The sequence below is a fragment of the Heterodontus francisci genome, chromosome 26 (assembly GCF_036365525.1).
Source record: "Heterodontus francisci isolate sHetFra1 chromosome 26, sHetFra1.hap1, whole genome shotgun sequence".
Classification (NCBI taxonomy): domain Eukaryota; kingdom Metazoa; phylum Chordata; class Chondrichthyes; order Heterodontiformes; family Heterodontidae; genus Heterodontus; species Heterodontus francisci.
This window is the reverse complement of record NC_090396.1, coordinates 48380491-48404915: the sequence shown is the minus strand read 5'-3', so window position 1 is coordinate 48404915 and position 24425 is coordinate 48380491. Positions and strand designations below refer to the sequence as shown.

General features: G+C 40.5%; 1 protein-coding gene across 3 annotated transcripts in view; it reads left to right on the top strand.

Annotated features, from left to right (window-relative positions):
- Positions 1-20927, top strand: part of LOC137384320 (protein tweety homolog 2-like) — a 145309-nt gene extending 124382 nt beyond the window's left edge. For 2 of the 3 annotated variants that reach the window (XM_068058182.1, XM_068058181.1), the window contains 4 exons: positions 3023-3165; positions 5676-5876; positions 6511-6589; positions 17072-20927. In XM_068058182.1, the coding sequence (XP_067914283.1) occupies positions 3023-3165; positions 5676-5876; positions 6511-6589; positions 17072-17152 (504 nt within the window). In that variant the 3' untranslated portion in view covers positions 17153-20927. The remainder of the gene's footprint in view (positions 1-3022; positions 3166-5675; positions 5877-6510; positions 6590-17071) is intronic. The other variant, XM_068058183.1, reaches the window with a different exon arrangement.
- The last annotated feature ends 3498 nt before the right edge of the window (positions 20928-24425 follow it).

The window sequence follows — 24425 nt, the reverse complement described above, 5'->3', positions numbered from 1 at the left end:
TTGGAGGTCAATCATCTGAGCTCCAGGACATCACTGCAGGAGTTCCTCAGGGTAGTGTCCTAGGCCCAACTATCTCAGCTGCTTCATCAATGACCTTCCTTCAATCATAAGGTCAGAAGTGGGGATGTTCGCTGATAATTGCACAATGTTCAGCACCATTCACGGCTCCTCAAATACTGAAGCAGTCCGTGTAGTAATGCAGCAAGACCTGGACAATATCCAGGCTTCGGCTGCTAAGTGGCAAGTAACATTGCCTGGCACTTGTGTGGCGCAAATGACCATCTCCAACAAGAGAGAAACTAACCATCTCCCCTTGGCATTCAATGGCATTACCACCACTGAATTCCCCACTATCAACATCCTGTGGGGCTACTATTGACCAGAAACTGAACTGGAGCAGCCATATAAATACCGTGGCTACAAGAGCAGGTCAGAGGCTCGGAATCCTGCGGCGAGTAACTCACCTCCTGACTCCCCAAAGCCTGTCCACCATCTACAAGGCACAAGTCAGGAGTGTGATGGAATACTCTCCACTTGCCTGGATGGGTGCAGCTCCAACAACACTCAAGAAGCTCGACGCCATCCAGGACAAAGCAGCCCACTTGATTGGCACCCCATCCACGAACATTCACACATTCACTCAAACAATTTACCAGCTTCAACATTCACTCCCTCCACCACCGCTGCACAGTGGCAGCAGTGTGTACCATCTACAAGATGCACTGCAGCAAGGCTGCTTAGACAGCACCTTCCAAACCCATGATCTCTACCACCTCGAAGGACAAGAGCAGCAGATGCATGGGAACATCACCGCCTACAAGTTCCCATCCAAGTCACACACCATCCTGACTTGGAACTATATTGCCATTCCTTCAGTGTTGCTGCGTCAAAATCCTGGAACTCCCTTCCTAACAGCACTGTTGGTGTACCTACCCCTCATGGACTGCAGAGGTTCGAGAAGGCAGTTCACCACCACCTTCTCAAGGGCAATTAGGGATGGGCAATAAATGCTGTGACACCCACATCTCATGAATGAATAAAAATAAAGGTGACAAATACATTTGTATAACAAGTGAAAAATAGCTACATGTTGGCACAGTTTATTTCAACTTGCAGCAATCGTTTATATAGCGTTTTAAAAAAAAAACTTTACCAAGGCACTTCACAGATGACCATAGGAAAAAATGATTCCACAGGAGGGAGAGATTCGCAGCCTGGTCAGAGTGGTGGGTTTTTGAGATGCTTTTAAATAAGCAGAGGGAGTTTGAGGCTTCGGGAGAGGATTCCAGAGTGCAGCAGCTGCTGAAGGCTACCAATAGTGTTTGAAGGAGTGGCCAGAGTCAGAGGAAGTGGGTGTTTGAGTGGTCTGGGGCTGGAGGAGGTTGCGAGACAGGGACAGGTGACACCATGAGGGATATAAAAACGAGGATGAGGTTTAGAACACCACAGGATAAGGAGTTGGTGTAGGTCAGCAAAGACTAGAATTTTAGACGATCAGAACTTGGTGAGGGGATGAATGCTTATGGCAGAGCTTTCAACAAATTGTAGTGTGTGGAGGAAAGGAGGATAGCAATGCAATAGTTGAGTCTGCAAGTGACCGAGAAATCAGAGTTTCAGTAGTAAAAGGCCTGAAGTAGGGTCAGAGGTGGGCAATGTTACGGAGGTGTACAATGTTCAAGGTGGAAACGAGATCATTGTGGTGGAAAGGATATGAGATCTGAGAATAAGTTCAAGATGCCAAAGTTGCAACACAGAGCCTGAGAATGGGGCCAGGAGAGGGATGGAACACGTAGCAAGGGAACTGAGTTTATGGTATCTGTTTCTGATGCACTTGTTTGTTACCCTCCGGTGTGGCCCTGAGCAATGTCATGGAGGAGCCTGCTTTTAAAAAAAACACACACACAAAATCAACCAGCCCATCCCATCCGGATACCTATACCCTGGTGCTTTCCTACTCCCTTTCACCTACCCTTGCCCTCAACCCCATTGAAAGATAGCAATTATACACGGCAACACTTTAACAGCAGAATAATACATTGTGAATCTGATTTTGATTCTTCCTGCTCAGTAGGAAATGGACACCAGTGGATCAGCCAACTATTTTACACTCGGCCCGATTTTGTTTTCTTTCCATTGACCTTTGTGCGTTACATGATATAGGTAATACCATAACTAGGGTTAGGAATTTATGCATCACTGGTCCAATGACTTGACACTACAGAATCTAACCATCTCCCCTTGATGTTCAATGGCATTATAATTGCTGAATCCTCCACTATCAACATCCTGGAAGTTACCATTGACCAGAAACTTAACTGGACCAGCCGCATAAATGCTGTGGCTGCAAGAGCAGGTCAGAGGCTGGGAATTCTGCAGCGTGTAACTCACCTCCTGACTCCCCAACGCCTGTCCACCATCTACAAGGCACAAGTCAGGAGTGTGATGGAATACTCTCCACTTGCCTGGATGGGTGCAGCGCCAACAACACTCAAGAAGCTCGACGCCATCCAGGACAAAGCAGCCTGCATGATTGGCACCCCATCCACCACGTTCAACATTCATTCTCTTCAACACCGACGCACAGTGATCGCAGTATGTACCATCTACAAGATGCACTGCAGCAACGCACCAAGGCTCCTTAGACAGTACCTTCCAAATCGCCAACCTCCACCACCTCGAAGGACAAGAGCAGCAGATGCATGGGAATACCACCACCTGCAAGTTCCCATCCAAGCCGCACATCATCCTGACTTGGAACTATATCGCCATTCCTTCGCTGTCGCTGGGTCAAAATCTTGGATCTCCCTACCTAACAGCACTGTGGGTGTACCTACCCCACATGCACTGCAGCAGTTCACCACCACGTTCTCAAGGGCGATTAGGGATGGGCAATAAACGCTACCCCTAGTAACATCCACATCCTATGAACGAGCGAGTAAAAAACAATTGTCATGAGTTAATGCATTAAACATCTGTACAATGTCACATTTTCTAACTTACTTTTCTCTTTGTTTTTCATTAGGACTATCTGGATGCCCTGATTGGTGTGTGTTTTGATGGGGTTGAGGGGTTACTCTACCTTTCACTGTTTTCTATCCTGGCAGCAGCTGCATTCTGTGCCTTGATCTGTACAATATCTCGTGCCTGTAATCACTTATCAATCAGGTAAGTGCCATAGAATCTTATGCTGTTTTCTGCTTTTGGAGATTGTTGTCACAATGCAGAGAAACTTAGCTTTTAAGAATAAGTTAAATAGATGGGTGAAGATGAGAATTAAGGGATATGGGAACAGAGTAGGCAACAATACTGCTTGCTTAGAGGATAAATACCAACATGAACTGGTTGAGCCAAACGGCCCACTTTCATGTTGAAATTTCTATACAATTCTGTATTAAAGGAATGCTATATGTGGTTCTCCAAAAGTAAGAGAACCAACTGTGTATGCTTAGAGACTTTGGTATACTCCAGAGCTTAATTGAGGGTTCTACTGATTGAGGTACTGCAATTAAAAGCCTGCTACCCAATAGGGTTCGGTTGGACACGCTCTATCACAGCTAAGTGGCTCCATTGTTAATTTAATTTTTAGTCCAGAAAGGTGGTTTTGTTACAGTTATTTTAAGCTTGTGCAGATCAGCTACAAAGTGAAAAACGTAAGGTAGGTTAACTGATGGTCGGGTCGGGCGCAGGAAAAAAATGGAAGGACTCGGGCTGGGTCGGGCTCGGATCGGATGTGGTTCTGTCAGGCTCGGGTCAGGTTTTTCTTTTGCAGACCCGAGCAGGCCTTTAACTGCAATACATAAAATCCATTAATATGCAGTTTGCTTAAAGAAGTCGTTTTTATTCAGGCACCTCTTATTCGCAATACATTCTGCAATGTTCATATTAATATGATTGAACAAAGGATCTTGTTGCAAAGGGTGCTGCTACAAAAAAGCATTGACCCAATTAATCGATTTGATTTACGTATCTGTTGGAATAGTCTTAAGCACTGTGGCAATCATATGAGTGATTCTGTGATTCTCAACTAACAAATTTGGTTAACATTATTATGACTGTTTACTGAGCAAGATTTGTTCAGGTAAAGTGATAGTGCAGCATTTTACAGCTAGTGAATAATAACATACTGAGTGACTGAGAATTGCGATAAACCTTGAGTGATATGTAATATATTCTAATTTATTGAGGACACAATGATACTTTACCGTACAAAATGTAGTTTTAACAGTCGTTCAGTTGCACAATAAACAGATTGCATGATTAAAACGGGTGATTCAGCACACAAATGAAGAAAGCATGCCAGTAGTGTATATTAAAAAGTATACATTATGTTATATGACACCAGCCAGACCAACCTGATGGGAGTGTTACTACCTATAATACAGCATTGAGATTGCAGTGATAACCACTTGAACCACCATGTTTAATGACATTGTCTAAGTCTTTTGGTCATTCATCTGTTTCTCATTTGTAAATAGATGATGCTTTTCAGAAAATAAAATCTAGCAACAGGGTTTAAGTAATGTCTTAAGTTAGATGAGAGAAGTGCAAACAGTTTACTTCATATGACTTTTATTGGCACAAGTCCTTCATCGTTAGATTTTATAACGTAAACAAACTTGATCACAAAGTACTTGGATAGACGTTGAAATACATAATTACAACATGGAAACAGGCTATTTGGCCCAAGCAGTCTGTGTTGGTGTTTACCTTCAACACGAGCAAGTAGTTCCAATCGTGTTTACCTACCTTTGTCCCATATCTCTTCTCCCTCTTTTCCTTCATCCATCTATCCAATCTAACCTTCAAGGATGACACAATTTTTCTTTTAACCACTAACCATGGGAGTCAAAACTCTCTATAAATAAGGTTCACTTGCTTTCTGTTCTCATGTTATGTGTAATTTTGTGGTTATAGCCCTCATCCCGGACCCCTGAAACTACTTGAAACAGTCTGCCTCTTCTATCCACCCTATCCCATCACCATCCTTTCATCATTTTAAACACTTATGTCATATCACTATATAATTTGTGGTGTTCTAATGGAAAAAGAGATCTAATTTTTCAATTCATTCTTCATGTTTGTATTCAGCATTTTAGTGAATCTGCATTGTATCCTCTCTAAAACCTCAATATCCTTCCTGATAACGTGAAATCCAATACTGCACGTAGCACTCTGAGTTCTTAGTAAGAACACGGTGAATAATCTGAGGTAGGCTGACTGGATAACCCACAAATTAAGTCATGAGTAGGTTATTGTTGGCTAATAAATATCTCCACCCATCCTCTGAACTAAATACTGAGTAGTTTGTGGTCAGCCTTGGGTGATGAGCATCTCCAGTCACCATACTGCAGCTTATTTATAATACATGTAACTTGTAGTTTTGTAAGTTGAAAATCTGTTGAGCCTTTCTCAGATATTACATTGCTTTGTTAAGAAGAAGCAGGTGACAGTAGCACCTGCATTTTAATTTATTTCATACAGGAATGAAAATTAAGAAAGATGATATTGTTGGAAAAACATGTACATCAATCCAAATGTAACTTGTCTGACCCATATAATTTTAAAAAAAGAATAATAATAGAAAATCTATGATTTGGGATGACCTAGAACTGCACAGGTTTGGTATTTCACTGTGTTACTGCTGCTTGCCTAAATGATCTCCTTTTGCGATTCAGAGATCGGGATTATGATGACATGGATGAGGCAGATCCTTTTAATCCTCAGGCTCGTCGCATAGCAGCCCATAACCCAACAAGAGGCCAGCTGCACAGTTTCTGTAGTTTCAACAGTAGTTTGGGCAGTCAGACGAGCCTCCAGCCACCTGCAAACACAAGCACCACTCAACCAGCCACCACAGCAGCTGTACCTGAGTATATGTAAGTACAATGACAGAACAAAATCTGGCTGCATCTCTTATCCTAAGCTCCAGTTCTTTCATCTGGTTTAAGTACACCTTCAGACTTTGTGCTAGAACTGTAACGTGCAGTGTTTTGTCATAAATGCGCAGATTATCTGACCACCTTAAGTTATGTTGCAAGTTGCAATTTTTGTATCAAATTTATTTCAAAGCTTGTGCCCAGCACAATATACAAAAATACTGACCTTGGGAGAAAGGATAGTAAAACAGCTGCCGACCCAAATCAAAATTACTCTCTACTGAAGCTGAAGTTGGCTTCAGATGTTTACATGATGAAATCTGTTGTTCAATTAAAGAGACCTTGTTCCAGCAAAACAAGTGATCTGATTTATCTGATCATTATAAACACTGCAGTGTTGCTGTGTGTGACTGTGCCAATGATCTTATACTGGAAATGAAAATTAAATATCAGAAAAGAATTAGGCAACTCCATGAAAACTCTAATCATTAAAGTTTGTACTGTTTTTAAATTTTTCCAAGAACCCACCCCCCCCTCTCCCCCCTTAAGTCTCCCTGAGAGTGTGACTCTTGCTATTTCAAGTTTATTGTGAAAATTGGTGGGCACCACTATTAATTTCCATTCTCCCACACAGGAATAACACTGTGTTATTCGGTGGAAATCCTCGTTACGAAAATGTTCCACTGATTGGAAGAAATTCGCCTCCACCTTCGGTACGTTGGGCATCTGCAGCAGAATCATTTTTATGACCCTCTTTGCAATTCCCTTCCTCTCGCTCTTTTCCCTTCTTGGTCCAGATAACTGGCTCCTTTGGGGTATTATCCAACAAACTGGTACCTTGCACCAATATAACATTTTTGTACAGTACATAATTTCAAGTAATTGAACTGTGAAAGTATAATTTGTATATGATCACCTTGAGCATAAAAATAACAATGAACCAGCTAATTCTGTAGGTTGTTCTGAAAGTAACAGTAATGAAGTTAACAGTAGATGTTTTTGCAGGTAAATTTGGTAGGGGGGGTGCGGGGGTGGGAAAAGGGTGAAGTGGCAATATAGCCGGACAGAATATACCATCATGCAGCATGTCTAACCCACCTCCTCCCCGAAGAGTGGGGGGGAAGCAGATAATAGCCTAAACGATTCCACCCCTCTCTGACTCGGCCCTCTAATTCAAGTAGGGTTAATACATAGTGAGTTCTGAAGAATACTGATCTCAGAATTCCCAGATGTGATCACTAAGCAGTCAGTCTCTATCAAGATAGCTATGGCGTGGTGTACTATAATTGAACCTGGCATCCTTGACTGGGAAGGGCCATGTTTCCTAGTTTCCCTTCTTGAAAGTCTACATATGTAGATATTGGACTTGTCTGTGATGGTTGAATAGTCTTTTGATGCTTGCTGTACAGGCTCGAGCATAAAGATAGGCAACTCGGATGAGGTGCCAGAAGCCGTCTAAACCTCACGGAGCCATAACCCAGGATAAATTGCTGCCTTCAAAATAGGAATAAGGACAGGGGGGAAAAAAACTCCCTTTTCCTGAAAACAATACTTCTGCATTTCTTGTATTTGTTGGCTTGCAGGTTTATCACTGTACAAATATGACCATTAGGAACAGTAGGACTTAGTAAACATGGGCATTTTTAGCAAAATTAATTGTAGTGGTCCTTTTTATACATCAGTAGACTCATTGGAGGGGAGTAAACAGACATGTGGGTAGAGAAAGCGACATGCAATTTTTAAATATATTTTATGGCAAAGCACACCTACCAAATTTTATTAAGCTTTTTGCTGTAAAAGCACTGGATTGCATGAATGACAATTAAATTCGTAAGTATTTCTTGTAATGACACATTTTACTTTTGCATTAACTTTCATATTTAAAATTGAACCACATGTTAAAAGCTTGACATTTGACTTTTATTTAGATTTTTGTCTTTGTAGAATTGCTCAGCAACACTGTGGCACAGTGGTTAGCACCGCAGTCTCACAGCTCCAGCGACCCGGGTTCAGTTCTGGGTACTGCCTGTGCGGAGTTTGCAAGTTCTCCCTGTGACTGTGTGGATTTCCGCCGGGTGCTCCGGTTTCCTCACACAGCCAACGACTTGCAGGTTGATAGGTTAATTGGCCATTGGAAATTGCCCCTAGTGTAGGTAGGAGAATGGTAGGGATGTGGTAGGGAACATGTGATTAATGTAGGATTAGTATAAATGGGTGGTTGTTGGTCGGCACAGACTCGGTGGGCCGAAGGGCCTGTTTTAGTGCTGTATCTCTAAATAAATAAAAATTAAAAAAAAAAATTAAATAAAATAAATAAAAAACACAGTCCACAACAAAAATTTTTTAAAATTTCTAGGTGTTAGGTTCATCACAAATGTTACATCAACAAAATCGTCCTTGTCCATGTAATACAGCGTTTCTGCCAGTAAATGGCACTGTTGTGTTGATGTACCATGACACATTGCCAATAGTTGTCATTGGTGTTTCGTGCAGTTACAGAGCCAATTACTTTGAAGGGTTTCATTTTAATTTCAAGGCTTGCTCAAGAAGGTTACGATAAATTAATCTCAATGTTTGTATTGCTAAACTACTTCCTAATCCCAAGTAAACTGTGTTAGCTGGTTTCACTGATCCATGTTGCGAATCCAGTCTTTTTAAGGTAATTTTTCAGCATCCTAATCTTTGGCTAGTGAGGGCAGTGTGATGGTGGCGTAGAAGAAAACGTGTAGAAAAATGAATGCCCAACCTTCAAACATGACCACACTAATGGCTAGTTCTGGAACAGTCCAGATGTAAGAAGTGGAACTAATTGGTAGCTCTTTCAAAGGGCCAGCACAATGACAGACCAAATGGCCTCCTTCAGTGCTGTATGATACTTTCACACAATGTCAGTCTGCTGATACTTCCTGTTCTTAGCTAAGCAAGGTAAAAATGACAGCAAGATGCTTCTACTGATGGAAGAAATAGCAGGTCAGAGGCTAGGAATCCTGCGGCGAGTATTTCACCACCTGACTCCCCAAAGCCTGTCCACCATCTACTAGGCACAAGTCAGGAGTGTGATGGAATACTGTCCACTTGCCTGGATGGGTGCAACTCCAACAAGACTCGAGAAGCTCGACACCATCCAGGACAAAGCAGCCCGCTTGATTGGCACCCCGTCAACAAACATTCACTCCCTCCACCATTGACGCACAGTGACGGCAGTGTGTACCATCTACAAGATGCACTGCAGCAATGCACCAAGGCTCCTTCGACAGCACCTTCCAAACCCGCGACCTCTACCAACTAGAAGGACAAGGGCAGCAAATGCATGAGAACACTACCACCTGCAAGTTCCCCTCCAAGTCACACGCCATCCTGACTTGGAACTGTATCGCTGTTCCTTCACTGTCGCTGGGTCAAAATCCTGGAACTCCCATTCTAACAACAGCCCTGTGGGTGTACCTACCTCACGTGGACTGCAGCGGTTCAAGAAGGCAGCTCACCACCTTCTCGGGCAATTTGGGATGGGCAATAAATGCTGGCCTGGCCAGCGACGCTCACTTCCCATGAATGAATTTAAAAAAACATTGGAATGTATGCGCTTGTGGCATTTCCCTTAATGACTAGCTGTAGAACAACATTGCTACAGGTCTAGAAACCGGTTGATTGCTAGATTTTCTTCTGTTTTGGCAAATATAGCACATTGGAGGGAGAAAATACATCTTTAAACCCCATATGAATACTTTCTGGATACCAATATAAATAATATAGACTAGATCAGGCTGAACAGTTCCACTTTAGTAGTGTCAACCAGGCTGAGAATCTAGCTCGTTCCCATTGTAATAAAGTCATTTTAGCCTCGAGTTCGTCAAATGCTTTTTTAAACCCGGGGCACAGAGGAAAATATTACAATTGTGGATTTGAATCCAATTCCCCATTGTGCCTCTGAATTTGAGCAACATCATTATCAACTCTGGATTCGTTCCATCGTCTGAACTTGCAGTGCAGTTGCTTATATATGTGCACTGTTTCCCAGTCATTTCTGTGCAAGACTCCACTTTGTATATTTGAGAAAAGTGTTTTATTTTTAATTGGAGCAAGATTTTGGTTCTATCAACAACATTTTCTTAATGGTAAGTTTAAGATGCTTTGAAATGATCTTCCCTTTAAGGTTGAGGAATAATCCCTGCACTCAATTTAAAGCTGAATTCTATTATTGGCTGTATTGTACTAACACTGGTTGTAAAACCAATATTTCGTCTTTTGTTTTTTTGACTGAGTTTTGGAGCTGAAATGAGTGATTTAAAACAGTAAGTTTTCAACATTTGTGAATTTGAGTATGTTTTATCACGTTTTGTTTTGTTTCCATCCAATAATTTAATATTCTTTAAACCAATGTTCTGTGCTGTTTTGCCCCACTGTTTAGTTATTTGTTTGATTCATTGTGTTCTCATCTATTTAATAAGGAGAAGCAAAAATGTTCAGATTCAGCATGCAAGCTTGTATATGGCTTTGGATCATTAGAAGTTTTATATTTTAATTCCTTATTCAGACACCCCTCATGACCATGGGAACTTGTTCAATCGTGTTTTGGTTCTAGGAGTTGTCTTATTTTTCATGTTTTGATGTCCTTGCCACGCATTTTTTTATCTGACAATGTTGTGTAATTGTGCAACAATTAATTCTCCTCCTTTTCCGAAGCTTGGAAAGGTTCTCTAAATTTCTTGCCTTACAGTCAGGTCCTGCTGCTTTTTTCCTGAGTTTTAGGAGAGATAGTGTGGTTTTGGCTTTTTGTTATCCTTTTAGTTTAGTCTTTTCTGTTTCTCTTCTAGTTAATTCATATGTACAAGATCAGTCAGCGTCAATGACTCTTGCTGTAACTTGAGGATACTATTTTTTAACCAGCAAAATGGCCTGTTTCGGACACAAAATCCACTTTGAAATGCCAACCATGGCTCAATGGGAGCTCTCTTTCCTCTGAATGAGATGGTCGTGAGTGCATACACCACTCCAGGAAATTGAGCACATAATCTCACTTGATACTTCAATGTAGCACTTAAGTGCTGCGGTGCCTTAGTTGCTGTTGTTCGGATGAGACTGGTGTGACCAATATTTATATCTCAACTAACATCAGTAAAAAGATTATCTGGTCACTTATTTAATTGATGTTTGTGCAAACTTGCTGTGTATAACTTCTCTACTGTGTTTCATACATTTCCACAGTGGCTACACTTCACAAGTACTTAATCGGTTGTGAAACACTTTGAGCACCATATGAATGCAATTTCTTTGACTTTATTTTTTCTTGCTTTCCTTCACATTTTCATGCCTTACTTTCTTACCTTCTCCATTAGTGCCAAGCCCTTGTACATTGAGATTCTCAAAGAGGTCGTTTATAAATTAGTACAGATCAAAAGGAACTGAGTTATGCAGATTCAGGGCCACGATTCAGCAGTGGAGCATGGGATTGTATGGGGTTAGTTCCAATTAATTTAAGGCAGAAAAAAACATCTGATTCTCCTGAACCAAGACTGGTCAAATTACTGTGATATATGAGAGTTGGGATAATTCAAAGTACTACAAGGTAGGCAATCTTAACCTTTTTTGATCAATTGTTTTCAAAACCAGAAGTGCACTGTTCTGAGTCAAGTATTTCTTTAATATAGGGGACAGGATTAGAACATCCTTATTGGACTTCCTGTAACAGACCTACACGAGCACTCTTTCAGAATATAATATGTATTGCTGAAAATAGAGACATGTTGTCGAAGCTTTTCGTCTTGCACTCATCAGGACAATCCGCAAGGATAACCAATGGAGGGGAAAACGACGACTTTATACTGTATGAGAAGAGAGTGCTGATTGGTTGGCACGTGAACTCTGGTAGAGGTGTTGCCATGGAGAATGCGCCAGTTTACGGTGACTGACAGTTAACTGCCAAGTTTTGTTGGAAATTTAAACCAAGCAGCTTGACTCTGATTGGTCAAGGCATTGCCCTGAGGAATTGCTTAGCTGAAACAGGTGCAATGTTTGTACATGTTCTTCCTGTCTGCAAAGAACAAAGCCCTGTGTATTAATATATGTAGCTTCCAATATGCACAAATGTGCCACACTGCGAGCCCTGCTTGACAATCTTAAATTGGTTGGCAGTGTAATTCTTAGAACACTGAGGAATATTTAGCAAATGTTGTCCAATCGCGGAATCACATCTAATGTTGGACATTGTGTTTTGAGTTTTGCAAGCACATGCTGGTTGGGTACAGCCTGTACCTTGCCCATTGTGAACAGCGGAAGGGACATATTGTTTAATACAATCTGTCAGTCTTTGGGATGGCCTATATATCAGGCATCACCTTGCATTGAAATTCATATATCACATTACTCATTTGTGTGATAGGCAGGACGTCTTTTTGGCTTGAACTTGGCAACTCGCACAGTTGAGTTCAGTTTTAATGACACCATGTATGGTCAAATAGATGGTGTTGCCATGGTATCCCCTTTAGGCCCAGCTCTCTCAAACGTCTTTGTTGGGTTCCATGAGAAACGTGTCTTTGAGGGAATGACACCTAACCACCTAACTTTTTCATATTTCCGATATGTAGATGATACGTTTGCTATATTTGAATCCGAATCTGCATGCAATAATTTCCTTACACGTCTTAATGGGCTCCATCCTGCACTCAAATTCACCTTTGAAATGGAACAGTCAAATGAGCTCCCTTTCCTTGACGTGCTAGTTGAGAAATCTGCTAAGGGGTTCTCTACCACGGTCTACCACAAATCTACCTTCACTGATCAATACACATGTTGGGATTCTTACATTTCCACGTGCCATAAGATTGGCTTTATTGGCAACCTTGTAAATAGGGCCCAAGCCATTTGCTCATCATGCGAGCTTGATGCTGAAATAGGGTGACTCAAAGACATCCTGCGTGACAATAGCTATCCTGATCAGATCATTTCATGCTGTATATCGCGCAAACATATGAACGGGCCTAAAGCCGTTATTTTCGGCCCTGAAAAGTGCCCAATCTACCTCAGATAACCCTGGAAGGGTAATGTATCCAAAAATTTGAGCAACGGGTAAAACTAGCTGTTTCACGCAGCTACTATGCAGTAGCAACACGTGTGGTGTTCGCCACTAACAGGATGCTGCCATCAAGCCAAAAAGACGTCCTGCCTATCACACAAATGAGTAATGTGATATATGAATTTCAATGCCAGTGCGAATTTAGGTATATAGGCCGTACATCCCAAAGACTGACAGATCGTATCAAACAACATGTCCCTTCCGCTGTTCGCAAAGGGGAAGGTACAGGCCGTACCCAACCAGCCCATGCTTGCAAAACTCAAAACAGTGTCCAACATTAGATGTGATTCCGCAATTGGACAACAGTTGATAAATAATCCTCAGTGTGCTAAGAATTACGCTGACACCAATTTAAGATTGTCAAGTAGGGCATGCAGTGTGGTGCATTTACGCATACTGGAAGCTACATATATTTATACACGGGGATCTTCTTTGCAAACAGAAAGAACATGGACACACATTGCACCAGTTTCATCTAAACTAAATAAATGACAGCCACTCGCTGGTTCATTCCTCAGGGTAATGCCTTGACCAATCAGAGTCAAGCTGCCTGGTTTAACTTTCAAGCAAAGCTTAGCAGTTAACTGTCAGTCACTGTAAACTGATGCATTCTCATGGCAACACCTCTACTAATCAGAGTTCACGTGCCAACCAATCAGCGCACACTTCTCATACAGTATAAAGTTGTTGTTTTCCCTTACATTGGTATTCTTGCGAATTGTCCTGATGAATGCAAAATGAAAAGCTTCGACAACATGTGTCTATTTTCAACAATACTCAAGTTCAGTACTGCCAAACGACTATTAATATTATTAATTAATGTATTATTTCATTTTAGGTTGCTAAATAAAATTTAGTATTTCAAATCCCATGACTCTTGTAGAGTGTCTTGTATTATCTCTAATGAATGAATTTTGGATGTTGCTGGTGAGCAGTCTAGAATTTATTTGGCTGCTTTATTAGAACTGGTGCCAACGAATGTTCCTCAACCAAGAATTTTATTAATAAACAGCAGTGGTGGCACTGATCACCTTAACATATCTTCGATGTTCAAAATATCTTGTTTTCAACACCTTCCTTTCTCAAGAAACTTGGGGTTTATCTTCATGAGGCTTCCAAACCCTTTAGTCTATCAACTTATTGAAAAGGCTCAAACACGTCACAGGCATCTCGTCTCAGAATATACCAGTGTCATTCTGTGCAAAGCAGCTTAAAGGCTCCCTGTTCCATTGAGCACCAACCAACAAAAGTTTTTTTTTAACATCAAGGCTGTCTTTTCAGTGAACCTGTCAATCCACCCCCCCCCCCCCACCCCATCTAAACCTCCACCCTCAATCTTCTACCATTCAGTGATGGAAAAGGCCTGATGTAGTTGGAACTAGGAAAGTATTCATTAGCAGCAGTGAATATTTGAAGGTGAATAAATTGTTGCATCAAAACAAAAAAAGTCACTAAAGCATGACCTTTGAGATCTACCTGAGGTAAGGTTGGCAAAAAATATAATCTAACTACATACAAGAGTTAAAAAGAGTTGGTGTGAGGCTGAAATAAAGGCAGGAAATAGAAATGGGGATCGAGTGTTTGGAGTACATATAAACAATAGTAGTGCAAACTGGTCAAATGTCATACAGAAATCACCCTGCTACACTCAACCCAATGAAAACCTTCACTTTGGCCTTGGCTTCAAGGACATTTCACTTGCCTCAGGCCCTGGAATTTGCTGCTTCCAGTTGCTAGTTAACAGGATATCAAACATACTTCATCATTGTTTTAACTTGGGTCTCTTGTCTTACTGCACCTCCCTGTTTGTCCAGCTGAACACTCTGCCACCTTGCTCTACTCCTTGGCCTTGCCATATTGTCTGGCTAACTGTTTCATTCCATTTCCAGACCTATAGCTTCCTTTGAGCGATGCTAGGGGAGAACTATATTCCTTTTCAAATTATTTTAGGAATCTTCAGCTTGTTTCAGAATCACAACATAGTTTTAAGTTAAGTAGAATATTGTGCAATATCTGTATTCCTCTAGTTTAACATTCAGCCAATTATGAACATTAATGTACAACCCAATTGCTTCAACTAAAAGTAACACGAATACATTTTCAGAAGTATTACATTTCTCAGAACTTTGACTAGAAAAGCAGTTCTGTGATTAGCCTTTTTGTTTAACTTGATTGAAAGCTTTATACAAAGTACTTAGGCAGGAACAGCATGCCCATCTTTTGGAGATGGGGAGAGAAAGGTTCCAGAAATGCTGACAAGATCTAAGGGAATTTATTGACTAACCATGAATGAAATCCATAGCCCATATGATGTCCATCTTATTTCATTTTAAACAACATGTGATGTAAGGAAGAAAAAGATTTTGAAGGAAGACACAAAATAGTATGTAGTTATAAACATTCATTCGTACTGGTTTTGAAAAAATTGCAACTGTAAACGTGAAGCATTGATGGCCCAATATTACCCCTAAAAAAAAAAGTATTGCATGTCAATTAGAACAGGTTGCTTCTCTTATATATCTGTATATGTTTGCACAATTACTTGTGTTCCATTTTATATTTTGAACAATTTTTTGTGTTTTTAAAAATGTACCTATTGAAGACTGCACACTTTTATACAGAGTTGGCTATGTAGAATGATGGCCAACTATGTCATAAATCTGAGTCTTACAATACTTCCAAAAGGTAACAAGGTCTTGTCTCAAACTTGCTTACCTTGGGTTGCCTCGATTGGAGTCTCGGCGGTTCTCCAGATGGGGTGTCAAAAGTAACAGCTGAGCATCTACCTAATTGTATTCTGTAATCTGCCACCTGGAGCGGAGTAGCATTAGCAGTAATTGTGTATTAATCTGTTTTTCCAATCTACTGTTTTGTGATGGAAGATTTACCAGGTGGCGAACACCCTCAAGGAAATCAATTTTTCCATGTTTTGTTCCTTTAGTCACCAATCCTAAATCATGTTATCTGGCTCCTTCGTGATTTGTTTAATTCATCCTCCTCTCACTCAGCAATCATCACTTTCACTACAAAATGTGTGTTTTTTTTTTAACCTTTGATGGGCAAGTGCTCCCTTTTTCTGTACTGTCCCAATTTGGACTGAAAACATTTTCATCTTTGTGACTAGTGCTTGCTATTTTTGCTGCATGTGTGACTGTTAGTCTGTGTAAAAGTAGAAAATCAGCCGCTGAACTACTGAATCACCGGACTTTCATTCGTCTGCCTGTCCCTTTCCATCCACACCTAACTGTTCCACTGACTCTTACGGTTTCTTCATGTTGAGTCTAGATCACCCATCATAATTGAAAACAATTAGTGATTATCTTCTTTTGGGCAAACTGATCATCTCATGCTGACATTTTTAAATTAAGCAATTAAACCAAATCACACGATAGATGACAGGAGAATTGCTGAGTTTCTACATGAAAATGCACTATTTCCTAACTTAATCTGAAGACCTCTCAAAAAATTAAATGTATAAAATATTAAAAGAATCTACTATATTTTTGTGCAGCTCTAATTTCCGTAACCATTAATAACTACCCTGTACTTGTGTACAGTAATAGTCACTCAAACATCCAAATAGCTTCAAAATGTTCTATAACATCCCTTAAATTTATGGTGTGAAATTGAGTTTAAATGATCTATACTGAATGCAGTTGATTTATTTGTCACATCATTGGAGCTAAGTCTAGAGCCCCACTGATATTTTTCTTCTGTCCTGCCCCATTTTATTTTCATTGTGATTCAAACACCCAACTATTAGTGTGATTCCATATTCAACTAACCAGTAGTACAACTCTTGTAGATAAAGATGGGTCTTTGTTGCCCCTTCCTTCAATCCTCACTAGTGAAATGCTTTGCTCTTGTAAAGGGTTCCACCAACCCAGCAGGGTTGAATCTGACTGTTGAATAGTCTTGTGACTTCATACTGTGGTCTCTGAATCCGCAAGTGTGCTCGCTATTATCCTATTGCTTATGTCATTGTTCCTCTGTAGACTCATACAAAAATTGGTTGAGATTGTAGTACGATTTCTTTGCGTGTTTTTCTGAGTTTGAATTTGTTACTCAAAATGTTGAACTGAAAGGGTTCCTTAATGTTTTTTTTTATTTGTCTCCTTTCTAGTACTCGCCCAGTATGAGAGCCACCTACCTTGCAGTGAGTGAAGAACCTACGAGAATTTATGGAAATATATTTCCTGTTTAACAATTCCATCGTACGTCGTAACTGAATTCAAGATTCCTTAATGCCAGATAAAAGTATTACTGTACTAAAAAAAAGTTGCTCCAGCTAAAACTCTTTCACATTCCTTGAAGTTTGAAGTGATGATCACCATATGGGAGCAATATAGAATTGTTGAAGATTGATGCCGGCAAGTTATCAAATGGATTTTCTGAGTCTTGGTGCTCAAAATGACATGCTGAATGCTTGAGGTTACATCTGAAAATATTGCATTATTTTTAAGTACTATTCTTATTGGAGACTTGGTATACAACTGGTATGTGCTCAGGTGGTGAATTTGAATAGGTTGTAATTAGAATCTGATGTAAGCAGTGCCTTGTAAAGTGGACAGATTTTAAAAATGGTGTAAATCTGAATTTAACATCCGAGGTGCCTAAGGCTCAGTGGATGGGGAGATTGATTCTAGGGGTAGGAATCACCTGAACTTTTGCCAGGATATAACGGTTGGAACGGTGGTTCATTTCATGCTTGACCAGTGTATGCAGTGCACCCAAGATATGTTCAAACACTGTATCTCCAAGAAAAGAAAAGCTAATCTAACCTGGTCAGTTCATGCCACCGTAGGTTTGATATGTTTTAACTATCTGCAGAGTTGGGTTGACTGATCATAGAGCAATCTGTGACTTAGACTGTTGAATCTTTTCTGCCAAAGGACAGATTGGAAATGGATCTTGCAGAATATGTGTTGGGGATGGGGTAGGAAATCAACTAGTTGTTTTACAAAAGACCCAAACTATCAGCACATGATGGTTTCTTTCAGAATTGACTCTGCTCTGAATTTTGTTCAGACTAATTTAAGTGCTCGATCTCATTTCATACTAGAGATGTCTACTGTCAAATTCCCACCCAAGTCATTTGTGATGGATATGACAGAGACAGGCACTGTCTGTAGCCTGCAATTTGTGTTTGAAATAATATGTTGCTAATTTGCTCACACAACACCAGAATGATTTCTTTCTAAAACAGCAGCCACATTTATTCTGTCAGATGAAGTTCCAGATTTAAATAGTCAAGTTGTAAACTGTTATGTTTGTTACCTTCTATGAAATAACTTGACAATATTTCATCAACTTCAATTATCTGATACTCATGTTATGGTATCTTAACTGTTGATAGATCCCCTCTTCCAGGTCTGATCTCCCTTCTGGAGCTGAGGTGCTTCCTGCACATTATCTCTTACTTAGCAAAAAAAAATGTGGCCTCCACCAACACATTGCATGTATAGTTTACAATTAAAGGAGCAACTGTGGTTTAAAATGTCACGTACTCCACTTAAGTGGTTTTGGATATAATTTGCCTACCAGCAATTAAGAGATCTAACTTGTTTATTGAATCCAAATCCACATTCCTAAGAGTGTCTCGTGAGCAGTTTTCCCCACCAGTTGTGTGTGTCTGTGTTTCAGTAATTTACCTGTAAGTTGTGCTACTTTTCTGAGGAAATGTTATGCAACCTGATTGTAATCCAGTCTATTTGGGTTAAGCCAACAAAAAGAATGCCCTTTAACATTGTCTGTGGAACAAAATAGCTAGTTTTGATTTCCTTTGAGCATGTTTGCTATATTATAAATCCTATTATAAATTCATTGGATCCAGGAGGTATGTACTTCACAGAACACATTAACATGTTATCTTACAAAGGATTGTGTACAAAAGCAAATTCTTGGTGAATTTAAGATTGCCAAGTTGGAATTGTTGGACGTTTAGTGACAATTTCAAGAAGGCCATATAGCTAATATTTTCAAATGGTAAATTCCAAGTGATTTTCACAAAACAATACAACCAACTGCAGCAAATAACTTTTAAATTGCAACTTTTAATGAGGTGGATTTTGAACCATACCAAACCAATACAACAGATGGTGAAACTAAAAGAATGTTGTGTTCCAGTTTCTAATCAGAATGATGCTGTTTTGACTTTCTTCAAGAAGCTACTCATTTAATGCTTTTTCATTTTATGCCAGAAATAGTTCTAAATTTCTCTAAAATAATCATAAATTTTTCATAAATGAAGTTACCACAAATATTATTCAGAAAAAATAACCATATAACTGGTAATGGGCAGATAAGTCAAAAGATTAAAATGAATACCTCAAATAGCCCACTGCCTGAAAAAGTACCTTGAACTCAAACCAGTTCAATCAACAGGAATGGCTGTGTGAACATAATGTTGTTTTAATTGTAATGTATTTTTGGTTTTGTTATATAGTTGTAGTGTTAGTAACAGTTAATTTAGATGCATGACATTTTGTTACTGTGCCAACAATAATAGTTGGGTCACTATATGATTCTAACATACAGCATTACTGCTGTACAAAGAGAGTAAAAAGACTTCTTTCAAGTCTATTTGGTTAATTGTTTTGCCAAGTTAGTCCCTAATAAATGATAGGCTAACTGGGTAAAATGAAGAATTTTGAGGCTATAATTAGTTAGTATACATCAAATGGCTAACAGACATCAGCTTCCTTTCTTTGCATACGAGTGAATATCCTATATTAAGATTTAAAAATTTAATTACTTCACTGCATAGTAGAATTAATTTTGACTTCAAAGTTCTATATTTAAGGGTGGTAAAGCACAGTTAAAAACCCATTTATGACTCTTCAGACATGTTGCATTTTCTATTCAAATGCAACGGTAGCACTAAAATGCTTTAAAGTTTGGGGAGGAAGATTTAATCTTTGCTTTTGGCATTGCCTCTACATTCTATGACATTCTGAACCAATGAGACATTGTGTTATGTACAGAGCACACATAATTAATGGAATTGTTTCTAATGCTATTATCAAGGATTTTGTACTTTACATCTGGAATAGAGACAAAACATTTTTCTCTATATTGTAAACCACTGTTTAATTAATAGAATTATCATGCAAAGCTAGATGCTGTATGATTTTTCTCCACTAATGAATCCCTTGTGACCTTCTGTGGGCAAAATAATGAATGCAAGATAACCATTTTGATTTTTGTAGTGTTTGACTGCATGAAAAAGCTACCATGTTGTAAGTAAATTAATTTTTTAACAATTCCTCAGTAATTTCAATGAGAAATGTGTTCTTGCAGACTAGTACTTTAACATTTGAGGCATTAATTTCTACTATAAACTGAAAAACATGTACTGAAACTAAGTTAAATCTTTGCTGTGAAATGCCACATTTTTCTGCTCTGCCATTCCCAGTGAAATGGTGGGGGAAAAAAAGGAAACATACAGAAAATCTCAGTGTCATAAAATAACCATGTTTGTGATTTAACACTGGAAAATGATCTCAAAACCAAACAGTGGCTAAGTTGTCAGACTTCGATAAGATTAATTTAATAAGACAACTCTACAATGTGGACTAATCCGTCTCAGGGATGAGTGATGGACTTTGCTTATCATGAGCGCTATTAAGGATTATGTGGGAATTGAATTGACCTACATCTGTATTCAGCAGTGACTGGCTCGAACCAAGTTACAATCATACAGCTGTTTCAGTGTTAGAAGGTAAAAGTTATTAATGAGTTATGACCATTGGCCCCGAGGAGATATCAGCAATATTTAATTCTGATATTTAATTCTCATTTTATACTACATAGTTAATTTCAACTTAGGTTTTTTAACCATTTTTGTAAATGTATTGAGTTGTGTCAGCACTGTTCCCAAGTTATTGCATTAGGAATCTTTTTTTAATCTTTTCTGCAAAGAAGTAACCATTTCACAATGATGAACGCAACTATATACAGAATAAATTATTGATTTTCAATACAGTTTATTTTCATTATTTTGCAAATTTCAGACTGTAAGTTAATGAAAAGCTAAATGCACAGCATTATTGAAATGGTTCTTTGTATAGAGTCATTTTAAACCATATTTATTCTTTCACAGGATGTGGGCGTCGCTGGCTATGCCATGTGGTGTAGGTACACCCACAGTGCTGTTAGGAAGGGAGTTCCAGAATTTTGACCCAGCGACAGTGAGGGAACGGCGATATAGTTCCAAGTCAGGATGGTGTGTGACTTGGAGGGGAATTTGCAGGTGGTGGTGTTCCATGTGTCTGCTGTCCCTTGTCCTTCTAGGTGGTAGAGGTCACGGGTTTGGAAGGTGCTGTCGAAGGAGTCTTGACGAGTTGCTGCAGTGCATCTTGTAGATGGTACACACTGCTGCCACTGTGCATCGGTGGTGGAGGGAGTGAATGTTGAAGCTGGTAAATTGGGTGCCAATCAAGTGGGTTGCTTTGTCTTAGATGGTGTCGAGCTTCTTGAGTGCTGTTGGAGCTGCACCCATCCAGGCAAGTGGAGAGTATTCCGAACACGGCTGACTTGTGCCTTGTAGATGGTGGACAGGCTTTGGGGAGTCAGGAGGTGAGTTACTCACCACAGAATTCTCAACCTTTGACCAGCTCTTGTAGCCACAGCATTTATGTGGCTGGTCCAGTTCAGTTTCTGGTCAATGGCAACCCCCAGGATGTTGATAGTGGGGGATTCAGCGATCGTAATGTCATTGAATGTCGAGGGGAGATGGTTGGATTCTCTCTTGTTGAAGATGGTCTTTGTGTGGCATGAATGTTACTTGCCAATTCGCAGCCCAAGCCTGAATGATGTCTAGATCTTGCTGCATTCAGACACGGACGGACTGCCTCAGTATCTCAGGAGTCGTGAATGGTGCTGAACATTGCGCAATCATCAGCGGACATCCCCACTTCTGACCTTATGATCGAAGGAAGGTCATTGATGAAGCAGCTGAAGATGGTTGGGCTTAGGACACTACCCTGAGGAACTCCTGCAGTAATGTCCTGGGACTGAGATGATAGACCTGCAACAACCATCTTCCTTTGTGCTCGGAATGACTCCAACCAGTGAAGAGGTTTCCCCCGATTCCCATTGACTGCAGTTTTGCTAGGGCTCCTTGATGTCATACTCGGGTCAAACGCTGGCTTGATGTCAAGGGCAGTCACTCTCACTTCACGTCTAGAGTTCAGCTGTTTTGTTCATGTTCGGAACAAGACTGTAATGAGGTCAGGAGCTGAGTGGTCCTGACTGAACCCAAACTGAGTGTCAGTGAGCAGGTTATTACTGAGTAAGTGCTGCTTGATAACACTGTTGAAGACAGCTTTCACCACTTTGCTGATGATCGAGAGTAGACTGGGGCGGTAACTGGCAGAGTTGGATTTGTCCTGCTTTTTGTGTTCAGGACATACATACCTGGGCAATTTTCCACATTGTCAGGTAGATGCCAGTGTTGTAGGTGTACTGGAACAGCTTGGCTTGGGGTGCAGCTAGTTCTGGGGCACATATCTTCAATATTATTGTCGAAATGTTGTTAGGGTGTATAACCTTTGCAGTATCCAGTGCCTTCAGCCGTTTCTTGATATCTGAGTGAATTGGATTTACTGGGGACCTCAGGAGGAGGCCAAGATGGATCATTCACTCAGCACTTCTGGCTGAAGATGGATGCAAATATTTCAACCTTGACTTTTGCACTGATGTGCTGGGCTCCCCCATCATTGAGGATGGCGATATTTGTGGAGCCTCCTCCTCCTGTTAGTTGTTTAATTGCCCACCACCATTCATGATTGGATGTGGTAGAACTGCAGAGCTTAGATCTGATCCATTGGTTGTGGGATCACTTAGCTCTGTTCATCACATGCTGCTTCCATTGTTTGGCACGCATGTAGTCCTGGGTTGTAGCTTCACCAGGTTGATACCTTATTTTTAGGTATGCCTGATGCTGCTTCTAGTATGCCCGTCTGCACTCTTCATTGAACCAGGTTTGAAGGTAATGGTAGAGTGGGTGATATGCCGGGCCATGAGGTTACAGATTGCGGTTGAATACAATTCTGCTGATGCTGATGGCCCACCACACCTCATGGAAGCACAGTTTTGAATTGTTAGATCTGTTCGAAATCTATCCCATTTAGCACGGTGGTAGTGACATATCACACAATGGAGGGTATCCTCAATGTGAAGACAGGACTTCGTCTCCACAAGGACTGTGTGATGGTCACTCCTACAAATACTGTCATGAACAGATGCAGGTGCGACAGGTTCATTGATGAGGACGAGCTCAAGTAGATTTCTCCCTCTTGTTGGCTCCCTCATCACCTGCCGCAGACCCAGTCTAGCAGCTATGTCTTTCAAAACTCGGCCAGCTTAGTTAGTATTGGTGCTACTGAGCCACTCTTGGTGATGGGCATTGAAGTCCCCACCCAGAATACATTCTGTGCCCTTGCCACCCTCAGTGCTTCTTCTAAGTGGTGTTCAACATGGAGGAGTACTGATTTATTAGCTGAGGGCGGGCAGTAGGTAGTAATCAACAGGAGGTTTCCCTGCGCATGTTTGACCTGATGCCATGTGTTGGGGTCTGGAGTCAATGTTGAGGACTCCCAGGGCAACTCCCTCGCTTCCCCCCGCCCCCCCCCCCCCCGACTGTATACCACTGTGCCGCCACCTCTGGTGCCTCCTAAGGGATGGTGATGGTGGTGTCTGGGACATTGTAAGGTATGATTCCGTGCGTCAGGCTCTTGCTTGACTAGTCTGTGGGACAGCTGTCCCAATTTTGGCATAAGCTCCCAGATGTTAGTAAGGAGGACTTTGCTTTCGTTTCCAGTGCCTAGGTTGATGCCGGGTGGTCTGTCCGGTTTCATTCCTTCTCGACTTTTTTCTAGCAGTTTGGTACAACTGTGTGTCTTGCTAGGCCATTTCAGGGAGTATTTAAGAGTCAACCATATTGCTGTGGGTCTGGAGCCACATGCCCAGGTAAGGACATTAGTGAACCAGATGGGCTTTTAGGACAATCCATGATGGTTTCATGGTCACCCTTATTGAGACTAGCTTTTCTAATTCCAGATTTATTCATTGAATTCAAATTCCACCAGCTGCCATGGTGGGATTTGAACCTGTGTCCCCAGAGCATTAGCCTGGGTCTCTGGATTGCTAGTCCAGTGACATTACCACTACGCCACCGTCTCCCCTCAATCTACTTAATCTTCAAAAGGATTTGGCACTTTAGATTAATTTGACTCTAAATGTATTGAAGCCTGTGACAGATAAATTGTCCCTTGTACTACAGGATACTAAACATGATGAGGTTAGATGAAAGGGATGGGAGGAGGCTTGTGTGGAACATAAATGCCTGCATAGACCAGTTAGGCAGAATAGCCTGTTTCTGTGCTATAAACATTGTCATTTTGTACAACTATCAAATTTGATACTTAGTTCATATGGCAGTGCTGAATGAGCACTTTATGATTTTCTAAATAAAT